This window comes from Centroberyx gerrardi, chromosome 20 (genome assembly GCF_048128805.1).
Source record: "Centroberyx gerrardi isolate f3 chromosome 20, fCenGer3.hap1.cur.20231027, whole genome shotgun sequence".
Classification (NCBI taxonomy): domain Eukaryota; kingdom Metazoa; phylum Chordata; class Actinopteri; order Beryciformes; family Berycidae; genus Centroberyx; species Centroberyx gerrardi.
The window spans coordinates 7,412,931-7,432,984 of NC_136016.1; the positions used below are offsets into that span (position 1 = coordinate 7,412,931).

The 20,054-nt window shown below is 43.8% G+C and overlaps 1 protein-coding gene across 1 annotated transcript in view; it reads right to left on the reverse strand.

Moving 5' to 3' along the window:
- The window catches only part of LOC139918500 (calcium-activated potassium channel subunit alpha-1), a 76,407-nt gene extending 56,353 nt beyond the window's left edge, over positions 1 to 20,054 (reverse strand). The window contains exons 1-2 of the mRNA XM_071907905.2: positions 19,819 to 20,054; positions 9,704 to 9,847 (exon numbers count right to left, since the gene is read on the reverse strand). Coding sequence (XP_071764006.1) covers positions 9,704 to 9,847; positions 19,819 to 20,052 — 378 coding nt within the window. The 5' untranslated portion in view covers positions 20,053 to 20,054. The remainder of the gene's footprint in view (positions 1 to 9,703; positions 9,848 to 19,818) is intronic.

The window sequence follows — 20,054 nt, forward strand, 5'->3', positions numbered from 1 at the left end:
CGAGGGGTTTGCGCTGTGATGAGTGCATGCTATACCTCAACAATGACTATTCACCAGCCAGGCACAATGACTGGAGAGCATGCCTAGAGTGCTGATAAACAGCCACATTCAACCTGTGTTGGTTATACATACATACTGTATATACAGCTTGATTTTCTGTGCACATGACAATGACATGTAGGTGAGACCATGTGAATTGGAGGTAGCACCAATATTCAGCTATGTCTCAATATGTTCTTACAGTACCCAGTGTGATGACCAGAGAAGGTAAATTACTGCAAGTGCACAAGTCCATCATGCTTAGCTAGACTTTCAGGGACTGGAAACGAATTTGTTTTGACTCCCCACCACCAAAATCTCTTAAAGTCTATAAATCTCTTTTACATGGGCAGTGTGAACATAAACAAACCATTTATTCTATATTAAAATTAATATATAATAAATAATCCACCATCCAACTTTCAGAGGCTGAAATAATTCATCAGCCCTTAGTGGCTTGGAATTCAAGACGCAGTGCGCAACTGGTGATTGAGTAAGGCTGTTTGGGTGTGCAGTGCTGATGGGGGTTGTGCCTGCATCACAAACTGATGTGTATAAATGTCTTGGTGAATATAATAAGAACTCTGTGCCATTAGCTCAAGCAACTACACTGACCACTTAGTGTTCACAGAAGATAGATAATGCACCTCAGATATACTTTTATCTGCAAGAACGCAACAATTGTGAGGTTACAACACTGTTTATTTGTGACAAGGCATGGAGGCAACTATACACCATGTCAACCATGTGCACAAATGTAGCAAACAGCAATGAAATATGCAATATGATCAATATGATATCAGGCAAAGAGAGCACAAAGCTCAGGTGTGCTGTGTTTAGACAGTAGCATGATATCTGGCTTCTAACCATTAGCAAGATTGCAGAGATAGCAAAAAATAATAGAGGTTAAAGCACTTAGAAACTGGATCCTCCTTTAAACCTTTAGTAGATACATTCAACTGCTCCGCTTGTGTTTCATGTTGCATAGATGCACTGTAACTACCCGGGTGCCTGAAACCTGATCCCCTGTTTGTTTGACTAAGGTCATGGTATACAATGAGCGATCTGATCTACGAGCGGTGACGACGTTCTCTGAGCTGACAAAACAGCGCCGTTATCCTTGGACAGTTGGGGTCAAGCCTGCTGGAACGCCCCTCTGTCACGCTGCTCAGTTTACTTAGAGAGTCTGTACTTGGGGGATTCTCTTTGCTTTTTATAGCTCTTTCATGTGATAGCAACAGCAGATGAAGTGATCCAAATATCTGCTCTGATTCGACCACGACAAAACATTACTTTAAAGAATAGGGAGGCTCAACTTTGGTTGAACTCGTATTGTGCTGTGCAGTATGTCCCACTATTCAAGTGCTGAAAATGACTCCTCATACCCGCAATCAAAACATGCAGTATAGAACCCCCAAATCCCATATTGGCTAAGCCATGATTTAAGCCATCCTGTAAGAGTCTCAACCACTCTCACAGTGGAGCGTAAAGAGCTTAGGGATGGGGAAAATAGATGTGGTCTTCCCCCAGCCTCCCACCCTCCCCGTTTAAGCTGAAATATGATGTTGTAATTCACTCGCTGCGGAGTCTGGAGGACAAGACAAAGCAGCTGACAACACTAGCGACTGGGGGAAAAAAGTGACCAAAAAGAATCAAGTAGAGCAAATAGGTTATTTTGTCTAAAAAATAACTCCTTTGATGTAAATCGATGTGCGAGGGGAGCGCTTTGAGAGAGTATGATTGGAGTAGAGTACAAGCGATGACTCACCACTCTGGCAGCTCTTCAGAGAGGAGGGACTTACTGAGAGAGGGAACCTGTGCCCTCTGCTAACAATGGAAATGGAAATTCCCATCGTGTGTTAAAATGTAAATCATGTTCTGTTTCTTGGGAGCTGGACACAAATATAGTAGCCGCGTGTATCCGTAGGGGTCAAGGCGAACGGTCGCACTGGATGCACAGCATGTGGGTGTTAAGAGTGATGAGGTGTCCGGGGTAAAAGCATGGAGGAAGTGTTGAGGAACACATAGGAAGCAAGAGGAAAATCACTACAGTTCCACAGGCTCTGATGGAAATGTTTAATTAATAAATGAAATGAGATTTATTTACCGCAGTTGGACACCATTTGATTGCAATTAACCACACAGAACCAGAGATGACCTTAAAGTGAACTTTCAAAGTTATATACCGTCGCGTGACCAGAATATTGCAATGACATCTATTAACCTCCAAATATTCATTTTCTGTAAGTGGATGTCTTAATTAATTAAACTGAACCTGCCAAGGGAAAGCTATGCCTTGTTTGATGTAAAGTGCCGGCATAAAGTAAAGTGCCAGCTGCAAAATCAAGAGCTACCTCATTTATACCTCTTCCGTGTCTGAGTGGCCGCCTTCCCTATAAGAGTGAATGGAAGCTTGTGGTGAGTTTCGAAGACTACATCAGATGATAAGGCAAAGAATGCTGGGTCATCGAGTGGGGAGCGATTTTTAATGAAATCTGGAGAGCCAAATTCGTGACGCTTGAGAATTTCACACCAAAACACAGCAAATGAATTGGATTTTCGGGGGGCGGAGAAGAAGAACACTACCGCGAACCTCTCCTCCGCTGTTTTTCTCGCTCTCAGAATATCATGCTACCCCACCGCGCTAATTATATTCCCCCTGATTGTTTGTGCCAAATGAGATCCCGCTGAAAATGTGGCCGCCGAATGCGGCGGCGCTCCAAATTAGAAATGCCTCCTTCGCCTGCCCCCGGGGGGACGGTAATTATCACACCTGATACACGCTGGCGTCCCGAACGAGTGACGTGACGCTGCAAGGGTTTGGCCCCGGGAACGCGGGGAGTTAAGGATCAAGTGACTCTCAACCTGTAGACTCTGCAGGTGCAGATGGCCGCCGGTCCGGACGACCTAGAATGAACGTATCAAGGCAATAGATCACTCAAATGTGTCTGCGTGTATGAGAACGTACTTTAGGACTGAGGGCAAATATATGTGTGCATGAGCAAGCCAACAATAACAAAGACAATATCATAGTTCCCATTCAGGTGAAGAAACCGGTTTGAATTGTATGTAACTTTGGATTAAGATATCACATGTGTATATAGACGTAACTTATTTGACTAGGGACGGTAACAGCAACAAAATGACTGAGGTCCCACATGGCATTGTCTCCTCCTGCGAGGCCCTGACAGAACAGGCCTGGCAGCTGCTGTCACCCAAAAATAGCGGCGGGCTGCGGGGCAGGCAAGAAAGACTGGTGGCGCTGGCGCTTTATTCACTCCGTTGCAGGAGGCACCGGGAGAGGTGAAAGTCACACACACACACACACACACACACACCCTCCCGATCCCACCGGCACCATAGGCCACAGGTGGCACACAGTCCCCCCGTCTCTGCCACAAGGCCGTGGGCACGTCGGCGGCATCGGCCAGATATCCATTACATATGCCAACGCTGTTGTCCCGAACCGGAGCCAAGAATCAACTGGGCATGTCTCAGCGGCCTGGAAAGGGCATGCGAGCGCTGTTTGAACGGCAGGTCCTTGAACGCCGAGCGGAACGCCACAGAAAATATACGGTGATAAAGCAGCACTCAGCCGCATTCTCAGTCATGTAATAGCTAAGTGCCTCCATCACTTCTGAATGGCACATTGGACGTCGCTGCTGCAGTGCCATAATCGCCTCTGAAAGAACAGAGCAAGTTCTCACAAAAGTGTTTACTCTCTCTCTCTCTCTCTCTCTCCCCCCTCCCCTCCCTCTCTCTCCCGCTCCCTCATTCTCTCTCATCAGACAAAAAGCTTTTCCTTGTAGTGCTACTACTGCCGCTGCTCACCGAGGCTCTCAGAGGAGGCGGAGGGGAGTTTGTCCGCCTGATGAAAACGCCCTTCTGGTTCCACCTATAATTTTGTTCCGAGGGCCACGCTTCCCCGCGGCTGCTCCTGGGCGACATAAAAGCCAGACAACAGCGGTCGCACCAAAAGATGACTCCATTGCCCTGTCTTCCACATACTGACCCCGGTAATCCTAGACGCCTTTGGATCGTGAGCGTGTTTTGTGTGACAGTAACGTCTCACTAGGTGATGATGCACTGCATAAAATCTTCATCTTAACAAGTCATTTAGTCTATTATTGAGTCCTGAAATCATAATTTTCTTGAAATAAGTGAAAAAAAAACTGCCAATAGCATTAGATAATTTCAACTTTCCATGCAAATCAACTTGTTGAAGAACAAGAATTTTGCAGAATCAAGTGTCATTTTCTTGATAGCAGTGCAGCAATCTGCCTTTTTCTAACTTGTTTCAAGATATTGACACTCATTTCTAGAAAATTCCTGAAACTGCATTGGAAACAAGTGGAGTTATCTCACCTCATTGACTGAATTTTTCTCTTGGTTTAAGAAAAATAAGATCTGAAGGCTGAATATGCGACTAAATGACTTGTGAAGATAGACGTTTTTTGCAGTGTAACCTCTAAGTCTGTTCAGCGCTTCTTGCACATTGTTGAAGCCACAATGCTTAACAATCTGAGACAATCCATCCACGACTGACTCCGACTGGGATTGGGGTTAGGGGGCATGCGCTGCAAACGGTCCGCCATGCAGACTAGAGCCAGAGGGCAGCTCCACGCTTCCATTAATAGAAAACCTTTCGCCGGCCAGAATAATAGCTATGTGACGTCCCAGCACCCCCTGTGGACCTCCAGAACCAGACCCAGGAGGGCTAAATGTCACTCAGCGGGGGCCCATCATAGGAGAGAAATCACATTCTCCCCCAAAAATACATTCCCCTAGCACTATGGGCAAAAATCACACACTCGCCATCTTACGTCTCGCCGTCTTGATGATTACATCCTAAAAGGGAAATAAGATTGATTAAACAGGGAACTAGATGCATGACATTACAGGAGACCCGCCGAGTTTATTTCTTGGCACAGGTACGAGCGGCAGCCACCTGTTCGGCCCCAAAGCGAGTTTGTTTGATTTGACGCGAGCAAACAGTAATGTGATGACATCGCTTGATGAATAGGGGGTGTGTGAGGGGGGGGGGGGGGGGGCTTCTGTCACGGCTGCAAAAGTGACTCTTTGCATTGAGCCAGGGAGAGGGGAAATGTAATAATGCATAAACTGACAGATGGGATCTTTCTGTGTCCCCAATCTGGGGAAACCCTGTCTTTACATACAGCCTGCTGCTGCTGCCGCTGACCTGAAATTAGAACGTACAGAACACGAGGCCGGGGCATTTCTGTTCCATCTGAGCGCACAGAGAGGAGAGCGCTGATCTCCGACAGATAAGCTCTTACAGACCGAAAAGGTCGTCGGGAAGTGTCCTCCCCGGTAATCAAATAGCCCTAAAAGCAACATTTGATCTTTTACAATCTGCTAAGATGCAAGGGCAGCCCAGCAAATGAACAAAGAGCCTCCGGAGCTTCCACAGGGCCGCCTGCACCTGTTTATCACTCAACAACCGTCTGAGGTAAACACACGTTCTGCTCGCGCTGAACATTTAACACCGGACGAGTGGACGACCGCACCGAGGATCACTATGGGACAACGTGTCATAGCTGCAATTGTGGTCATTCTCCCCTAATTTCAGCTCAGCATACGGAGAAAAAAAATTATTTCCAGTAAAATGATAAAACATGACTTGGGATGATGAGGTTGAGGCTCATGCCATGTACTTTAAACATTAACCAGCTCCTGACCTTTGCTGCATGTCACACCCTGTCTTTATGGGGCAAATAGAGCCAAAATCCTCAATAGAAATGTTCTCTTTTATCTCGATTTTGACTTTAAAAAGCATTTTCACTCAATTTTTTCTTTCCCAGAAAGTTTGCGTTAAGGTTTGTCATCACACGTGAAGGTTTTTTTCCAATTTATGTTCAACAGTGTTTTTCCTCATAACATGAGGAAATGTTAGATCTATTGAATAGTCTGTAAATAAGCAACCAATGACTTGAGATTGCATTCTGTTAATATTAAGTTGCACGCCCTTTTTGTGCAATCCCTGTCTCAATTGTTTTGGCTTAAAGGTCCTTACTGCACCCATCTCCTTGACTTCATCTACATCTACCTCTTCATAATTACAGCACATTTAGTAGGCGAAACTCTCTCTCTCTCTCTCCGTCTTTCCGGTTTCTCTCTACCTTCAACTATCTAACAAGGGCAAAAAAAAAAGCCCACAGTGTCTCGCACTGTGAAGAGCCAAACGCTTTAGTATCTAGTGGCCTTCCATGATGAAGTCTGCAAGTATAACACAGGGAAAGAATAATATCCTTGAGTAGTAAGCTGTTGTAGAATGTTCTTGTTTCAAACAGGCTGCTTACAAAAAGGAACAATTTTAAAGAGGGAGTGAAAGAGCCAACAGAAGATGTGGGACAGTGGGAGGGAATCTAAAAAAAAACAGCTCATCCCTACTGAACAACATAACATGGACAAATACGTGAGAGCACACACACACACATACAGCCTTCCATTTAAACTATGCCATTCTCTTACACCCTAACTAAAATACCCTCTCAGACGGCCTAGAAATAGGCTTTAATATGCCCCCCCCCCCACTCTAAACAAGCTGACATGGAATACACACATCTGCCATGCTTAGGTAAGCTGCAGTTGCCATGGTTACAGACGAGCGCTCACTAAACAGTTGTGTGCGGAGCCATCATTGAGATGGAGCAGTTGAGCCACTATATGCACACACACACACACACACCCACACACGAACACACAAACACACACACCATCGCAAAGGCACATACATGTACTGGCTGAAAGCGGAAAATTAGATGACTTGTGACTATTTAACAAGGAAATATGGGGTCGGAGTTAAGGTGTGTGTGGGTGTGTATGTGTGTGTGTGTGTGTGTGTGGGTCACGTCATCATCTTAGTGACAGTGTTTGCCAAATGCCCACAGACAGCATGTGGTTGACAGTGAAAAACAAGGGGAAGCACAGGATGGAAGTCAAGCTGATCTCATGCTCTTAACTTGCAGTGTCACTCTTATGTCACCGTCACCATTAACTGTCACTAGCGTCTGCGCTGAAGACGCACTAATAGAAACTCGCCGTGGGAACGAGCCCCCAGCGCAGCGCGAGTGAGCGAATGGCTGTCAATCATAGCGTCGCACCCCTGAGCTCAGCTTGAGTCATCAAAGTTTCACATGACATTTGCAGGAAGGAAGAAAAAAAAAAAAGTGCTGTTTTTAGCACAAGTTGAGTGCAGGTTGTTGGGTTTTTTTTTTTCTTCAATTCAGTTTCTTGGTCTTGTGAGGCTAACCGGAACTGTGCCTGATAAATATAAGTACAGAGACAAGAGACTGGCTGTGCGCCCTCCAGGTTCAGACGGCCCGGGATATGTTCAATGTGAGGGAAAAGATATGAAAAAAACATATGGAATAAAATAAGACAGTTCAGTGAATTATACAGGCAATGGCCGAGATGACAACATAGGAAACCAATTAGCTGAACTGACAGCTTGAAAACAAGTCAAATATTGATGACTAGGATTGTTCAATTGGTAAGAAAACGTAGAGAAAAAGTAGAAACTGTAACCTATGTAACCAAGAATCGTGTATAAATAGAGCCAGACATGTAGGCCCAGTTGATATAAGATAGATATAATCTTGCTTAGTCATCTCGGGCTGGCTGAGAAAAGAGGAAAAGATGTAAATCTTTCTAACTGTGTGTGTGCGACCAGTTGAGGACAGACAGGAGGAGATATAAATCTTTAGGCTGTTTTCTAACCTAGGGAAGTGGAATAGGAAAGGAGGAACCTGTGGCTCAGGGAGAAAGCTTCTGTATTAAAAAGATAGAAGAAGAATATAGAGTTTAGGACAAGAGAGCCTTTTGTAGGGGCAGAGAGAGATGTCTTAGACACTTTTTAAAGCATTTGCAGACTGTTTTTCTTTTTACTTTTCATTTTTGTATTTTTGATTCTTCATTCACCCTTCAAGAGAAAACCATTGTGTGCAAGTTTTCTTTTTATATTCTACTAAGGCAGCAAACCTAGAGAAGGGTATTTAGGTTCATATTGTATTCTTTTAATCTTTGTATTGTGCAGTTATTTCATTAAAGGGTGAGTCCTAGCCTCCATAGAGGAGTTTAGACTCACTATAAAAGACATTTGGACCTCACACTGATTTATATCCCAGGTTCACCTTAGGCCTCTTTAAATAAGACCCTTAAAACAGTTCCTTGACATCCTTGTTTGTGTGTCAAAACATTCTGCTGCGTAATCTGAAGGTCTTACATTGGTTCCAGTATGGTCGGTAAGTAGTTTTCAAGGGGGTTGCACTATACTTGATAGGCCAATATCTTGACTATAGGGGAGGTATTGGAGGGACTAGGTCAGCATTGAATACAGTCTGTATCAAAAACAAAAACCCCTGGATTCTTAAATGACAAGGAGCATTATCATATAAATACTACTATTTCTACACATTCTTTTATGATTGAAGCTGTTTTATGATTGAAGCTGAGGTGTCCTTGTCATACTGGGAGAAAAATAAAAGCAAAATCTTTCTCTGTTCACAACCACCACAGACAGAATGCACAGTTTATCTAAATGCAACTGTCACCATGAACATCTTTATGATCAACGGCCCTTTTTTGTCACTTTTTTTTCTCAGACGGGCTGCCCAACATCCATGATTAACAACCGTCACACACTGAGCCAGCTGGAGATGTTGCACTACATTTTTAGGGGGGTGGGTGGGAGTGGGAGGGGGCATAACGCCCTCAGCACTGCGGCAAGCCTTGGCATGGCACTCCCACTCACGCCACTTCATTTCATTACTCCTCGCCCCTAAACTAGCTTTGCTAAGCACTTATAGCCAAATCATCAAACTCTCTCAAAACATATATCAGCATCTCCACCCTGCCAAGCGGCTCGGGCCACGCTGTGCTCCTGCACCTCGCGAGGGGATTGTCCTTGACTAGAGATCCCCTCACCCCACTGGCAGCACAGCCGCCGCCGAGCGGGACAGGTTACAGCGCAATGAGGATCCGCTAATCTCATGCCTTGATTTAATCCCGCCGCACAATATAATGAGGATAACATGTGGCCAAAAAAACAAGCATGTGCTCCCCACGTGACTTTGTCAACAGACAGACAGAGGAGGCACCATGGTAACCGTTTCCGCTGACCAAATGCAATTGGTAAACTGTGTCCCCTCTCTCTGTCCTTAGCTCTCTATTTCTCTCTGATGGCTAAGGGCATTACAGGGCGTACTGCCTTAATACGCTCTTCAAATCCTCCTCTTTGTTGCCCTGGCTTTTGTTTTGATGTCTCTGCTCCGCTGTCTGGGAGATGAGCGACCAAGATATGAGCTTCAAAACGGTATATTTATGCATCGGGCAGAAGCAGACCCTGCCTGCTCGTGATATTTTGTACTTTTTCAGATGTGAGATGTCAATTACAAGCTCCTCCTCAGCAGGGTGTCTGGCCCGTCCTACAAACAACAGATATTTCTCACGAGGCCCCCCCCCCCCCTCATGGAGGAGTTCAACCAGAGTATCTAGCTGTCACGAGGAAGTTCGGGGGTAATCATGATCGGCTGCCACGCTTCATCTTGTTGCCATCTTGACAGACGGCTGTCGACGCGCAGGCGCAGCCCGACCTGTCAATGGAGCGGTTAAGCAGGGGGGTGACGACCGAGCGTGAACTCACCAGGACTCGGCCCGTCAGCGTCTGAGCAGATATCATGACCCCCGCCCAGTCTTTAACCGAGGTCATCCAGCCCACCTCGCTGGCCGCCGGGTCGTCCTTGTCGGCACGCTTGATGCCATCACCCGTGGTGATCCGATGGACATCCTGAAAGAATACAGACAGTGACATAAGACATGTCAGTATCAGACAGTAAATGATCTTGTTGGAGACTATCTCCAAGTAGGGCAGCATCGCACTCTTAATGAACACTTTTAAAGTAATAATCCTCCACTTTTTCATATATACAAATGTCTGTTTTGCTACTCTCTAATGCTAACTCATATAACACAACAGTGATTCAACCAGTAGACAGTTCATGAAAGCTTTTGCATTTGCATTTCTAATCACCCGGTGTATGCTCGGTCCTTCCTGGGAAAAATTTGATGTGTTTTACATTCCATCCATAATTCATATGGTACTTTTTACATTTCCAGCATCAACAGCGGTTTGTTTGGAATAAACAGAAGAAGAACTGGGTAGTTAGCATGAGCAGCGATAGCCACCATGGCTGAACAGACAAAGAAAAGAGCGCCACCTACAGAAACTCAACAGAAAAACCAGGGAAAAAGACGTCACAGTACTGGACACACTGTTTGATTGACAGGTGATCTCTGGGAAGCGCAGTGCAGAAACACCACAGCAATGGGCGCTGAGCAACAAAGATGTCGTCAAAATAAAAAAATAAAAAACTCACAGATTACCACTTTAAGGGCGACATCACAAATACAACACTCTTGATGCAACGTCCAGGTTCAAGGGTTGCAAGGGAACCACGCACACATGCACACTCATGCATACAGTACATATACAGAGGGGGAGAGAGAGAGAGAGAGGGAGAGAGAGATAGAGAGAGAGAGAGAGAGAGTGTATCCATGGCAGCCACTGAGCTCCTGGTGTTTCTGCTCCACTGAGTGGGCTGCCTGCCTGCCTGCCTGCCTGCCTGCCTGCCTGTCTGTCTGCTGGGACTGGCATGATTCACAGAGCAGGAAATCGAGACAGGATGCAGAGGTTAGCCGCGCTCCCTGATGAAACTCCCCACAGCCGGGCACCTCCAGGGCCAACGCGGCCCGGCCTCTTTACCCCATGACACCCTACTCCTCTTCCACGTTAATGGTGTCACACATCACTCTCTCTCCGAGGTCCTTTCTCCAGCAGCTCTGCCCGTCACATGGGATTGCTGGATGCGGTTTACATAGCTACCAGAGAGCCGGGGGGGGGGAGAGGGAGACATAACTCATTGATAAGAAGGGGAAATTGGCTGCATGAGGGGAGGGGATGACTGGTTGGGCCAACCTTTGTCTTGGCCAACTGGAGGATTAGTCTGAATATGTTACAGTGCTGCTGGGGTCCATTAGAATGTGTGCCATCTTCCAACAGCCGGGCTCCGATCAATGTGCACTTTTACAGCTGTCTTTTTTGTTGTAGTGTTTACGTCCCGGATTTCAACATGCGCCGTTCCCAAGATGCACCGGGGGCATTGTGTGTCCTGAGATAGGGCGTCCGGCTTAAAAGAACTCCTGGCATGTAACCGTGGAGCATGTGCTGCGCTTCCACTCCACCATAAATCTTTGGAAAGGCTGGAAGCGGCGCAGCACTGCTGAAATGGCACTCACACAATGCGGGGAATGAATGAATGAGTGAAGATGGTCGGCAACACACACACACAACATGACTATGGGGTAAACGGTCGGGGGCTTGGACAGCGAGGACATCCTCTTGACAGCAGGCTGATTTAAGGAGAAGGCCCGATGGGAACCACGAGCCTCTGCAGAGCCTTCACTGTTACCTAACAATGTTTTCAGCATGGCATTCATATTTTTAAGTGTTGCTCAGCCAACAATGTTATTCACTGTCTATTAATGGCATCACACACCACACCGATACCTTGATACTTCTGCACTTCAGCAAGAGTCTCACTACAATCTAGACCAGGTACACCGCTAACTACAGCTGTCTCTATGAATGTATACACACTGTTATTTATGTCTGAATGGTATTGTGCCTGTTCATCTGCTCTTTTTGCACTGTATTTGACATCATGTCAAATTACTGTGGGTGGAATATATATCTTTAATATCCAAAGCAAAGAGTATAGACCAAGTCAAATGCGTTGTACTTTTATACCAAAGATCTGGATTTTGACTGTTTTATAAGTGTTTCCTTACTTTCTTATGAATGCACAATACTACAGTTGACTATCTGTTCTTTTACAAAATAATAAATGAGACAACAATAAGCTTCCTCATGCTACAATGAGCATGCACTGTTTCCTTACTTTCTTATGAATGCACAATACTACAGTCGACTATCTGTTCTTTTACAAAATAAGAAATGAGACAACAATAAGCTTCCTCATGCTACAATGAGCATGCACTGTTTCCTTACTTTCTTATGAATGCCCAATACTACAGTTGACTGTCTGTTCTTTTACAAAATAAGAAATGAAGCAACAGTGAGCTTGCTCATGCTACACTGAGCATGCACTGTCAGCTACTGCATCATTATGCCATTATGGGTGTGGGCATTCAAAGGGTAATTATAGCTGTGAATGAACTCAGTAAATTGGAACAAGGGCAGTTCTTACCACTTGCCCAGATGGTAAACCCAGTTTACAATTCATCTATTCCAAGTGAGAGGCACTAATTTGATATGGCACCTATACTGAATGAACCTACCAGTTTAGAAACAGAAAAGGGTGCCGAGATATTTGTCACACCTCGCAATTGTTTGCACATAGCGGGATGTTTTATGAACACGTGACTCCCACGAAGGTAGTTTCTGCTCACGAGTACTGCTCACAGTGCAAAGACAACTAGCAAAATGGAAAGACAGAAGGTGGAAAGTGGGCTGCTTAGCAATATCATTATCAATACAATGATATTTTTTACCAATTTTTACAGTTAACAGAAGCAGAAGAACAAGAACAATGATCTAATTTGTATGCAAAATGTTAGATTATAGATTGACTTTTAGGAGAGAAATAGGCAAACAGACCACATTGAAAGCTATAGAAATTGCCATGTGAAATAACATTACAGTTAGTAGAGAGTTATGATTAATTGAAGTGGACTCTATAATCAGCATGATAGTCAGCATGTGTTAGATAAGGACTGTTTGCTATAGCTATTGTTGAGCGCATCTGTACTTAAAATTGTGGTCTTCATCAGAACAGATATAGATACAGGAAACCCATATTGGTGCTCACCTCTATTCCACACACATATAATAACATCTCCATCATTACTAAATTGCTGCCCACACTGGGAAATTCAATCATGTATGAGGCCATTAGTCAGAGACAACCAGACCACCAGCAGACCATGTTACACGTGCTACAGTCCGGCCACAGACCTTCAGCACTAACCTGATCACGCTCTAATAAGATGTGCTCTTCACTTTGTTGTCCATGATGCTACAACGCAACTAGTGCAGCTAACAAGGCACACGAAAAGGAATATTTTGTGAAATTGCGTTTAGAAATGAGAAGCAACCGACTGACAGAAGTTGCATTAGTGTTTCCCACAATCCAGCTGTGTATTTCTATGAGTGTAGTTTTGATTTGTGTACAACATAATGCATATACTGTACCATGATAGAAGGGTGACATAGCCACATTTGGAGCAGCTATTTTAAATTTTTGAACCAAACCACTGCAACATTCATGGTTATATCACTTTATTTGGAAAGATCTTGTCAGTTTGGCTTTAATGCAGAGCCAGAGAGGGAACGTTTTAAGTCAAATCTCAATTTTGAATCCCCTTAAGGAGATCAGGCTAAGTGGATCGGGTCATGGGTCACAGACTGCGAGGGAAAGGAACATACTGTTTGCCTTGTCACTCAGCGCTCTTATGAATGACTATTAAGTGCTATAAAGTAACATAAAGCCATAAAGTCTGTTCAGTCTTCCTGTGAGTTGTTTGTGGTTGAGTCCTTAAGTCATATTTGTCCAAGTTCAAACCTTCTACTGCAAGTAAGTAAGAGCAGAGAAGCCGGCCACACCGATTTCTTGCCGATTGGGATTAAATCAGGAGTTAGGCTACATGTTGTTCTAGCAATAATACAAGAGAAGGCATGAGTTTTGAAAATCAACGAGAATACAACCCATGTTAAGTTTTATCACTGTATGAAAGAAAAAAAAATGTGGAGCCATTTTCCCATACCTACATTAAGCATCTAGAATTAGAGAAAAAATAAGTTTGATAAAGGTATGGGACAGTTGACAAAACAGGATTACATTTGGCTTCATCTTGAGGTATCATAATCAAAACAACAGAAAAACATCTTTAATTTTAGGATATTTGAGGATAATGTGTGCATTTGCAGAATGACAACCTTCAAGTAAATTTTGGTAGGATTCTCCCATAATAATGCATGTAATCCAGTAGTTTAGCTGTGATTATGCATACGAAAGTGATGCAATTCATGTACTCATGCCTTACTTTTGTAAGGCACCATATTGGTAGGAAATGCATGTGACAGTAGCTTTATACAACAGTTGCCAATACATGTACTGATAGGTTTTCCTCAAAGCAATGTAATTACCTCCCTGTTCACCACAGTCAGCATAGTATCCAATAGTGCTTAATGGGGAAAGACAGCAAGAACGCATTTCTGACCAATCAGAATGGCAGAAACTACTTCCATAATTCATACGGTAGTGCTCCATTGCTTGTTGACTGACACATGCGATGTATACAACACTTGACCCGGTGCCTGTATTAGTGTATCTAACAGTGTACTTCACAGTTCTGATGAATGAGGCAACATTGGCTGTGGTGAGGGAAGTGATGGCCGGTAAGTAGGCTTAATTGGCATCACACTGTTATCCTCCAGCACTTTAATGACCAAATCTAAAAATGTGCTTTGAAAACACATTTGCCATGAATTTTTAATGCCAGTAAAGGCAAAGTTCAAAGATAAACGGCCAGTGGTGATACATGACATGCCTCTGTCCAATTAGTCTTGAAAACATTCTCTTGTGAGACAGATGCCTGGTTTCATCTTAGGGTCACATGCAGTAAAGCACCTTCCATGTGAAGGTGTGGGGCCTCATTTACACAAATGTTCTTTGACTTCATCTTAGATTTCACTGTGAGAGAACTTCAAAGAATATTAGAAATCCGGAGCATTCATACCCCGGGTAAGGACAGAAATTAGATTGAGCTTTTGATATATGAGAGATAAATGAGAGAAAATCACTGGTTTGGATCTGGTCATGAGAAAAAAATATGTTGTGCCCGAGAAGCTAAATGAGGCCCAGGGCATTTTAAATCTCTGCTTAGGTCTCCCTTTGCATGAAACATTGATTCAGAAATAATTAGGACAGATGAACTTTATAATTGATGGACAGCTGTGGCAATGTTTATTTTGGTAACAGTTTCAGCTTAGTTTTAGCTGCCTGGACCTTCTGCGATGCTGCATACACATCAAAGAGCAATACAATGTTGGATTTTATTTTAATGGAATGAAAATGAACGAGTTAAACTTTTAATAATAGACACCAGCTCAGTGTAAGTACTCATTGCAGCAGTACATCTCCTCTTTGACATTTTGATGAATCGCCTAAGCCTCTAAATTTAGATTTCACTATCTAGCCTAAGTCTACTCCATCTGATACCAGAGACCATTGATCAACATTATAAGCCTATTCTCTGGATCCACCATAATAATTTCTCAAAGTACATTAAACTAGAATAGAACATGTGGCTCGTGACACAATTTCTGCAAAAGTGCTTGAATTATTCAAAAATATATTAATATAAATCACAGGATCTCAATAATGAATCAAGGCGTTCTCTATGGAGGAACAACTTAGAGGAGGGACAAATCCAAATCTCGAGTCCTGATATATTCTAGGCTCGCAACTGTGATCTCTAGCTCCTTAATTGCATATGGACGGTATGCTTCAAAGATGAACAGAGCATTGCACTTGCCCCATCTCCTTCCAATCAATACTCCACTGGATAAATAAACACCATCATTTGCCCATTAGACCTTCCTGGTTAATATCTACACTACTACATACATCAAACGGCAACCAAACTGGGCCTCCAGTCTAGTCTATGGTTAAATGGAACCGTGGTGAGAGAGCATTAATGTCCTGTGAAATCAGATGCTAAAATTAGACTCTAGTAGCATGTGGTGTTATTAATGAATGACTCACCTGTCGACGATGGACATTGTCATCAACTATTCAAAATAGTGGAACAGTGCAAGCTACAGTAAAGTAGTGTGACAGCTAGTCGTGGTAGTGAAAATGACTACCTGTGCAGTGCTGAGGTGTTTTTTTTTACTGCATAATGACTCACTTTTTTGCCAGTAATTATGAGGGATATTTCGTACAAACAAAAAAAGATCACACTTTCACTACTTACAACAGTCCGGTGCATCTTTTCTCTTTCTGATTGACAAAACACCAGCAGGCCCTGGCACTATCAAGATGTTTAACATTTGTGTTAATCTGAGACCTGTTGGATCCCAGATGGTGCAATGACAGCCAAGCTGCAACATACTGGCTATATTATGCAATACGAGTGGCTAATACTCACTTCACTAATTACACAACCATTTCAAGTTAAACAGACACTACAAGGAATATATATGCTTCTTCGCAGTGGTGATAAGAGGACTGATGTAGCCAAATTGATGGGACTGAGACAATTGGCAAAGGATTGTGTGTCCATACATTAAATAAATGATGCTGCCTTGTAAGTTCCTGCTTAAGTACAATGTGTCACGCATTCAAGTGCTCTTGGCCACAAATGCAGTGAAACAGATACTGTAACAAAGTGGGTTTTGTGGCTCTTGAATTTTTAAAATCATGCAGCAAAGAGCTATTTTGTGTTCCGGCGACAGAATGGAAAAAAAGAGAACGCACATTTCTGCTTTGATTGGTTTAATAGCTGATAGTTGAGGCTGTGCATCACTAATATTGGCTCCGCTTGTTATAGCATGTCCGTGTGTGTGAGAGAAAGAGAGAGGAAAGCAAAGTGCCACTCGGCTATCGCAACTTTCCAACTCATAATTACCCCTCTGCTGGGTCGATCGTGTGCGCTCGTCTCATAATTATATTTCAGGCAGCTCTTAAAAGTGCCGTGAGGGTGTCTCTCTCCCTAAATGACTCTGGATCTGATTCCTCATCCAGAGGTTGGGAGGCAGACACCCTCTCCCCCCCCCCCCCCCCCCCCCCCTCCCTCCCCCCACCACCCCCCATGCACCTGACACATCTAAGGACACTGAGTCATTGCCACAGGATGTGCACATTGATTAGCATGCCCATGGCTGTGCATAACCTGCCTCAATACCTCTCTTTAAACACCTTCGGCATACAATATCTTGGCAAACTACAAATTTTCTCTTTTGTAGCGCACTGCTGTTCTGAAAGAAAAGTAGGCACTGTTGGATCTGTGGACTCTGGAATGCGTGCGTTCATACCTAGCGCCGCTCTTGAATATAGATTGAACGGCCCACGGTAAACAGAACACTCCTTCAATGGAACTTGCACGCTGCGAGGCAGTATGACGGAGAAGCTGCCACGGCTTATCAGCCTCCCATTGTCGGTACAATGCTATTTACAATGAACACAGTTTCTCTTCCCCCCCAGACGGATAGTAGCTGTCATTCATCAGCACCTCGCAAACGATGAGTTTCATCGATTGTCAAACAGACTGGGAAGGCAGAGCCGCAGCATGGAGGATCAATCTCAGAGACATAGGCAGGGAGCGCTCCACGCTCCACGGCCTAACAAGCAGAGGTAAAGCAAGCTGAAAACAACAGAAAAAAAGGAGGAAACAGATTATCATCTCCCATCTATGAACAATGCACTAAAAGCTCCATGTTTGAGATGCTAATGACATGCACAGACTGGGAGGGGGTGGGAGGTGTTCCTACAACACAACCTGCCACATCTCAGAGCCTAGACAATTGCATAAGGGAGATTTTCTCTTATAATGAAATACTTTGCTTGCTAGTTGCTTAGCAACAACAACAAAAAAAAACGAGAAAAAAACAAAACTGATTCATATGGCACATACCGTATGCGCCTGACACTGCATTTCTGACACTGGAGGGAGGGTGATTCTTGGATAAGGAAGAGAGGCAGGGAGGACAACGAGGCAGGAGTTGCAAAATGCACAAGAGCAGAGCAAAAGGTGGGGAGGGAAAGAGTGGAAGCGAGAGGATGAGCTTTCTCTGGCTGACTCCCAGAGAGATAGCACAACAGGTTGGTGGAGTTCACCAGTTTCCCTTGGCAATATCTGAACAGAAACACTTCCACCGCTTTCGTAATCTTGCTGCGCTGCTGGTACTCACAAACAAACAGGGCGGGCGGAACTGTTTGACCACGGACTTGGAAGTGGGAGAGGACTAATCTCATCATCTTCTTCTCAGCCTGGTTCACTATTGCTACATCTGAGCCATTTCCACCATACACTAAAATTTGTAAATAAAAATGGAGTGCGAGCTGAGAGATTCTTGCAAATATTATAACTAAGTACAGCCAAAACAGGGAAATGAAAGAGACGTCTCCCTTCAAAGGTCAGCGCCATCCCTGATGCAGCCTGTGCCATTTCCCTCCTTCCATCCTGCTTGTCTGTCTGAGATGAATGCACATGCATTAGGTAAAGAGATGAATAGCGAGAGGGCTCCGTCTCTGGCACCATTATCAGCTAGAGTCATTCTTTGTCCTTCAGCATAGGAGGAAGGATACAAACTTAATCTTTTAATCAAAAAAGAAAAAAAATCCCCAGAAAACTGCTATATAAACCTTAAAAACACTGCTCAATACAATAGAAGCTGTCCAGTGCATCACTAAAAATGTTTTTTAAATGCAGGACTGCAGCCAGCCTTGGGCAGATGGTGTCATAACAATTTAGTAGCAGAAAATCTAGTGGTACACCGAGATCCATTTCGCAGTCTGCCTTAAACGTTATGAAAATTATTTGGAGGGATTATGTCATGGCATGAGTGTTAACCTCCACACAGAGCGGCAGAGATACACACCAGTGGTGAAAGAATGTCTCTTGGCCATCCAACAATGTCTGACCCACGTAGGAGCAGCAGCTGACGGGCTTGGTGTGTCCTGAACAGGCACCGACTATTCCTGACTGTTGGAAGCCTGTCAAACAAATGGTGCTGAGCAGCTCGCTGTGGCAAGTAAAGGCCTCGGAATATGATACGTCAGAATATGCAGACGACGGTAAATTAATGATAGGAAACAATGCTAAGGGTGACATTTTTGACAACTACCAGGCAACAGGTTGGTCACATGCTGGCGATGAATTAACTCATTTGACATCAGTCTCATGAAAAGGAATCTCACTGTTTCACTGTTAGGCCTCTGAATCTAAAATATTCCTTTAAGTTAACATCTCAGCAAGTCCAAATCTGAAAAATGTATGTGTCCAAAGACCTATAAACATAATAAGAAGAGAGCTACAGATATATTAAGGAAATAGGAAGTAGATGAAAAAGTATATAACTATAACAAGAAAATCATGGATTATTCTCCCTTATGATATAATAATGTTCCTGTGTTAATGTTAAAAATAGGCTACAACCTATTTGATGCCAAAAGTAAGTCATATATTCAAATAACAAATAATGAATAAAATCTAATTCAAGTGGCAAACAGTTAATGGGGGGGAAATAATTTGTAGCCTTTGTCACGTGGCTTGTTTATGGATCATTTTCACATTGACCTAAAGGAATATGTATCTAACAACAGGTGTCACGAGCTTATTGCTATTACTACTATTTATGATAGAACCCACCCAAACAATTATCCATCACTAGTAAATATAGGCCAAGAGCAAAGTGATTGCCTTGCAGATTGCCTTTTGTATTCCACTGTTACTGCATGTGGCATTAAGTCAGGTAATAGCCATCAGGGTGCAAACCACATTCATTCCAAGTCATGCACTGCGCCCTCTGATAATGGCATCTTAACTATTTAATTACCAGCCCATTTCACAAATCAAACCGGCTGGACATATTATTGTCAGGCACTTGCTGGCATAAAAAAACCTACAATAAATCTGTCATTTCTGGTATGATGGCTCTAAAATAAATCGACATACCTTCTTTTTGGCGTTACAGTGGCAGCAGACAGTCCACAGGTATTTGAGAGTTCTCCACAGCAGGATTATGAAGAGCCCCCCAAAGAAAGTGACCATCGAGGAGGCGAGGAATGCCCACCACATTCGCTGGCCATTGCTATCGCAGGGCACATCTGGTGAAAACGGGATGATCACATTCATCTTGGACATGTGGATGGACGAGTCCAGGTTGAATTTCTCCCTGTTTTTCGGCATTA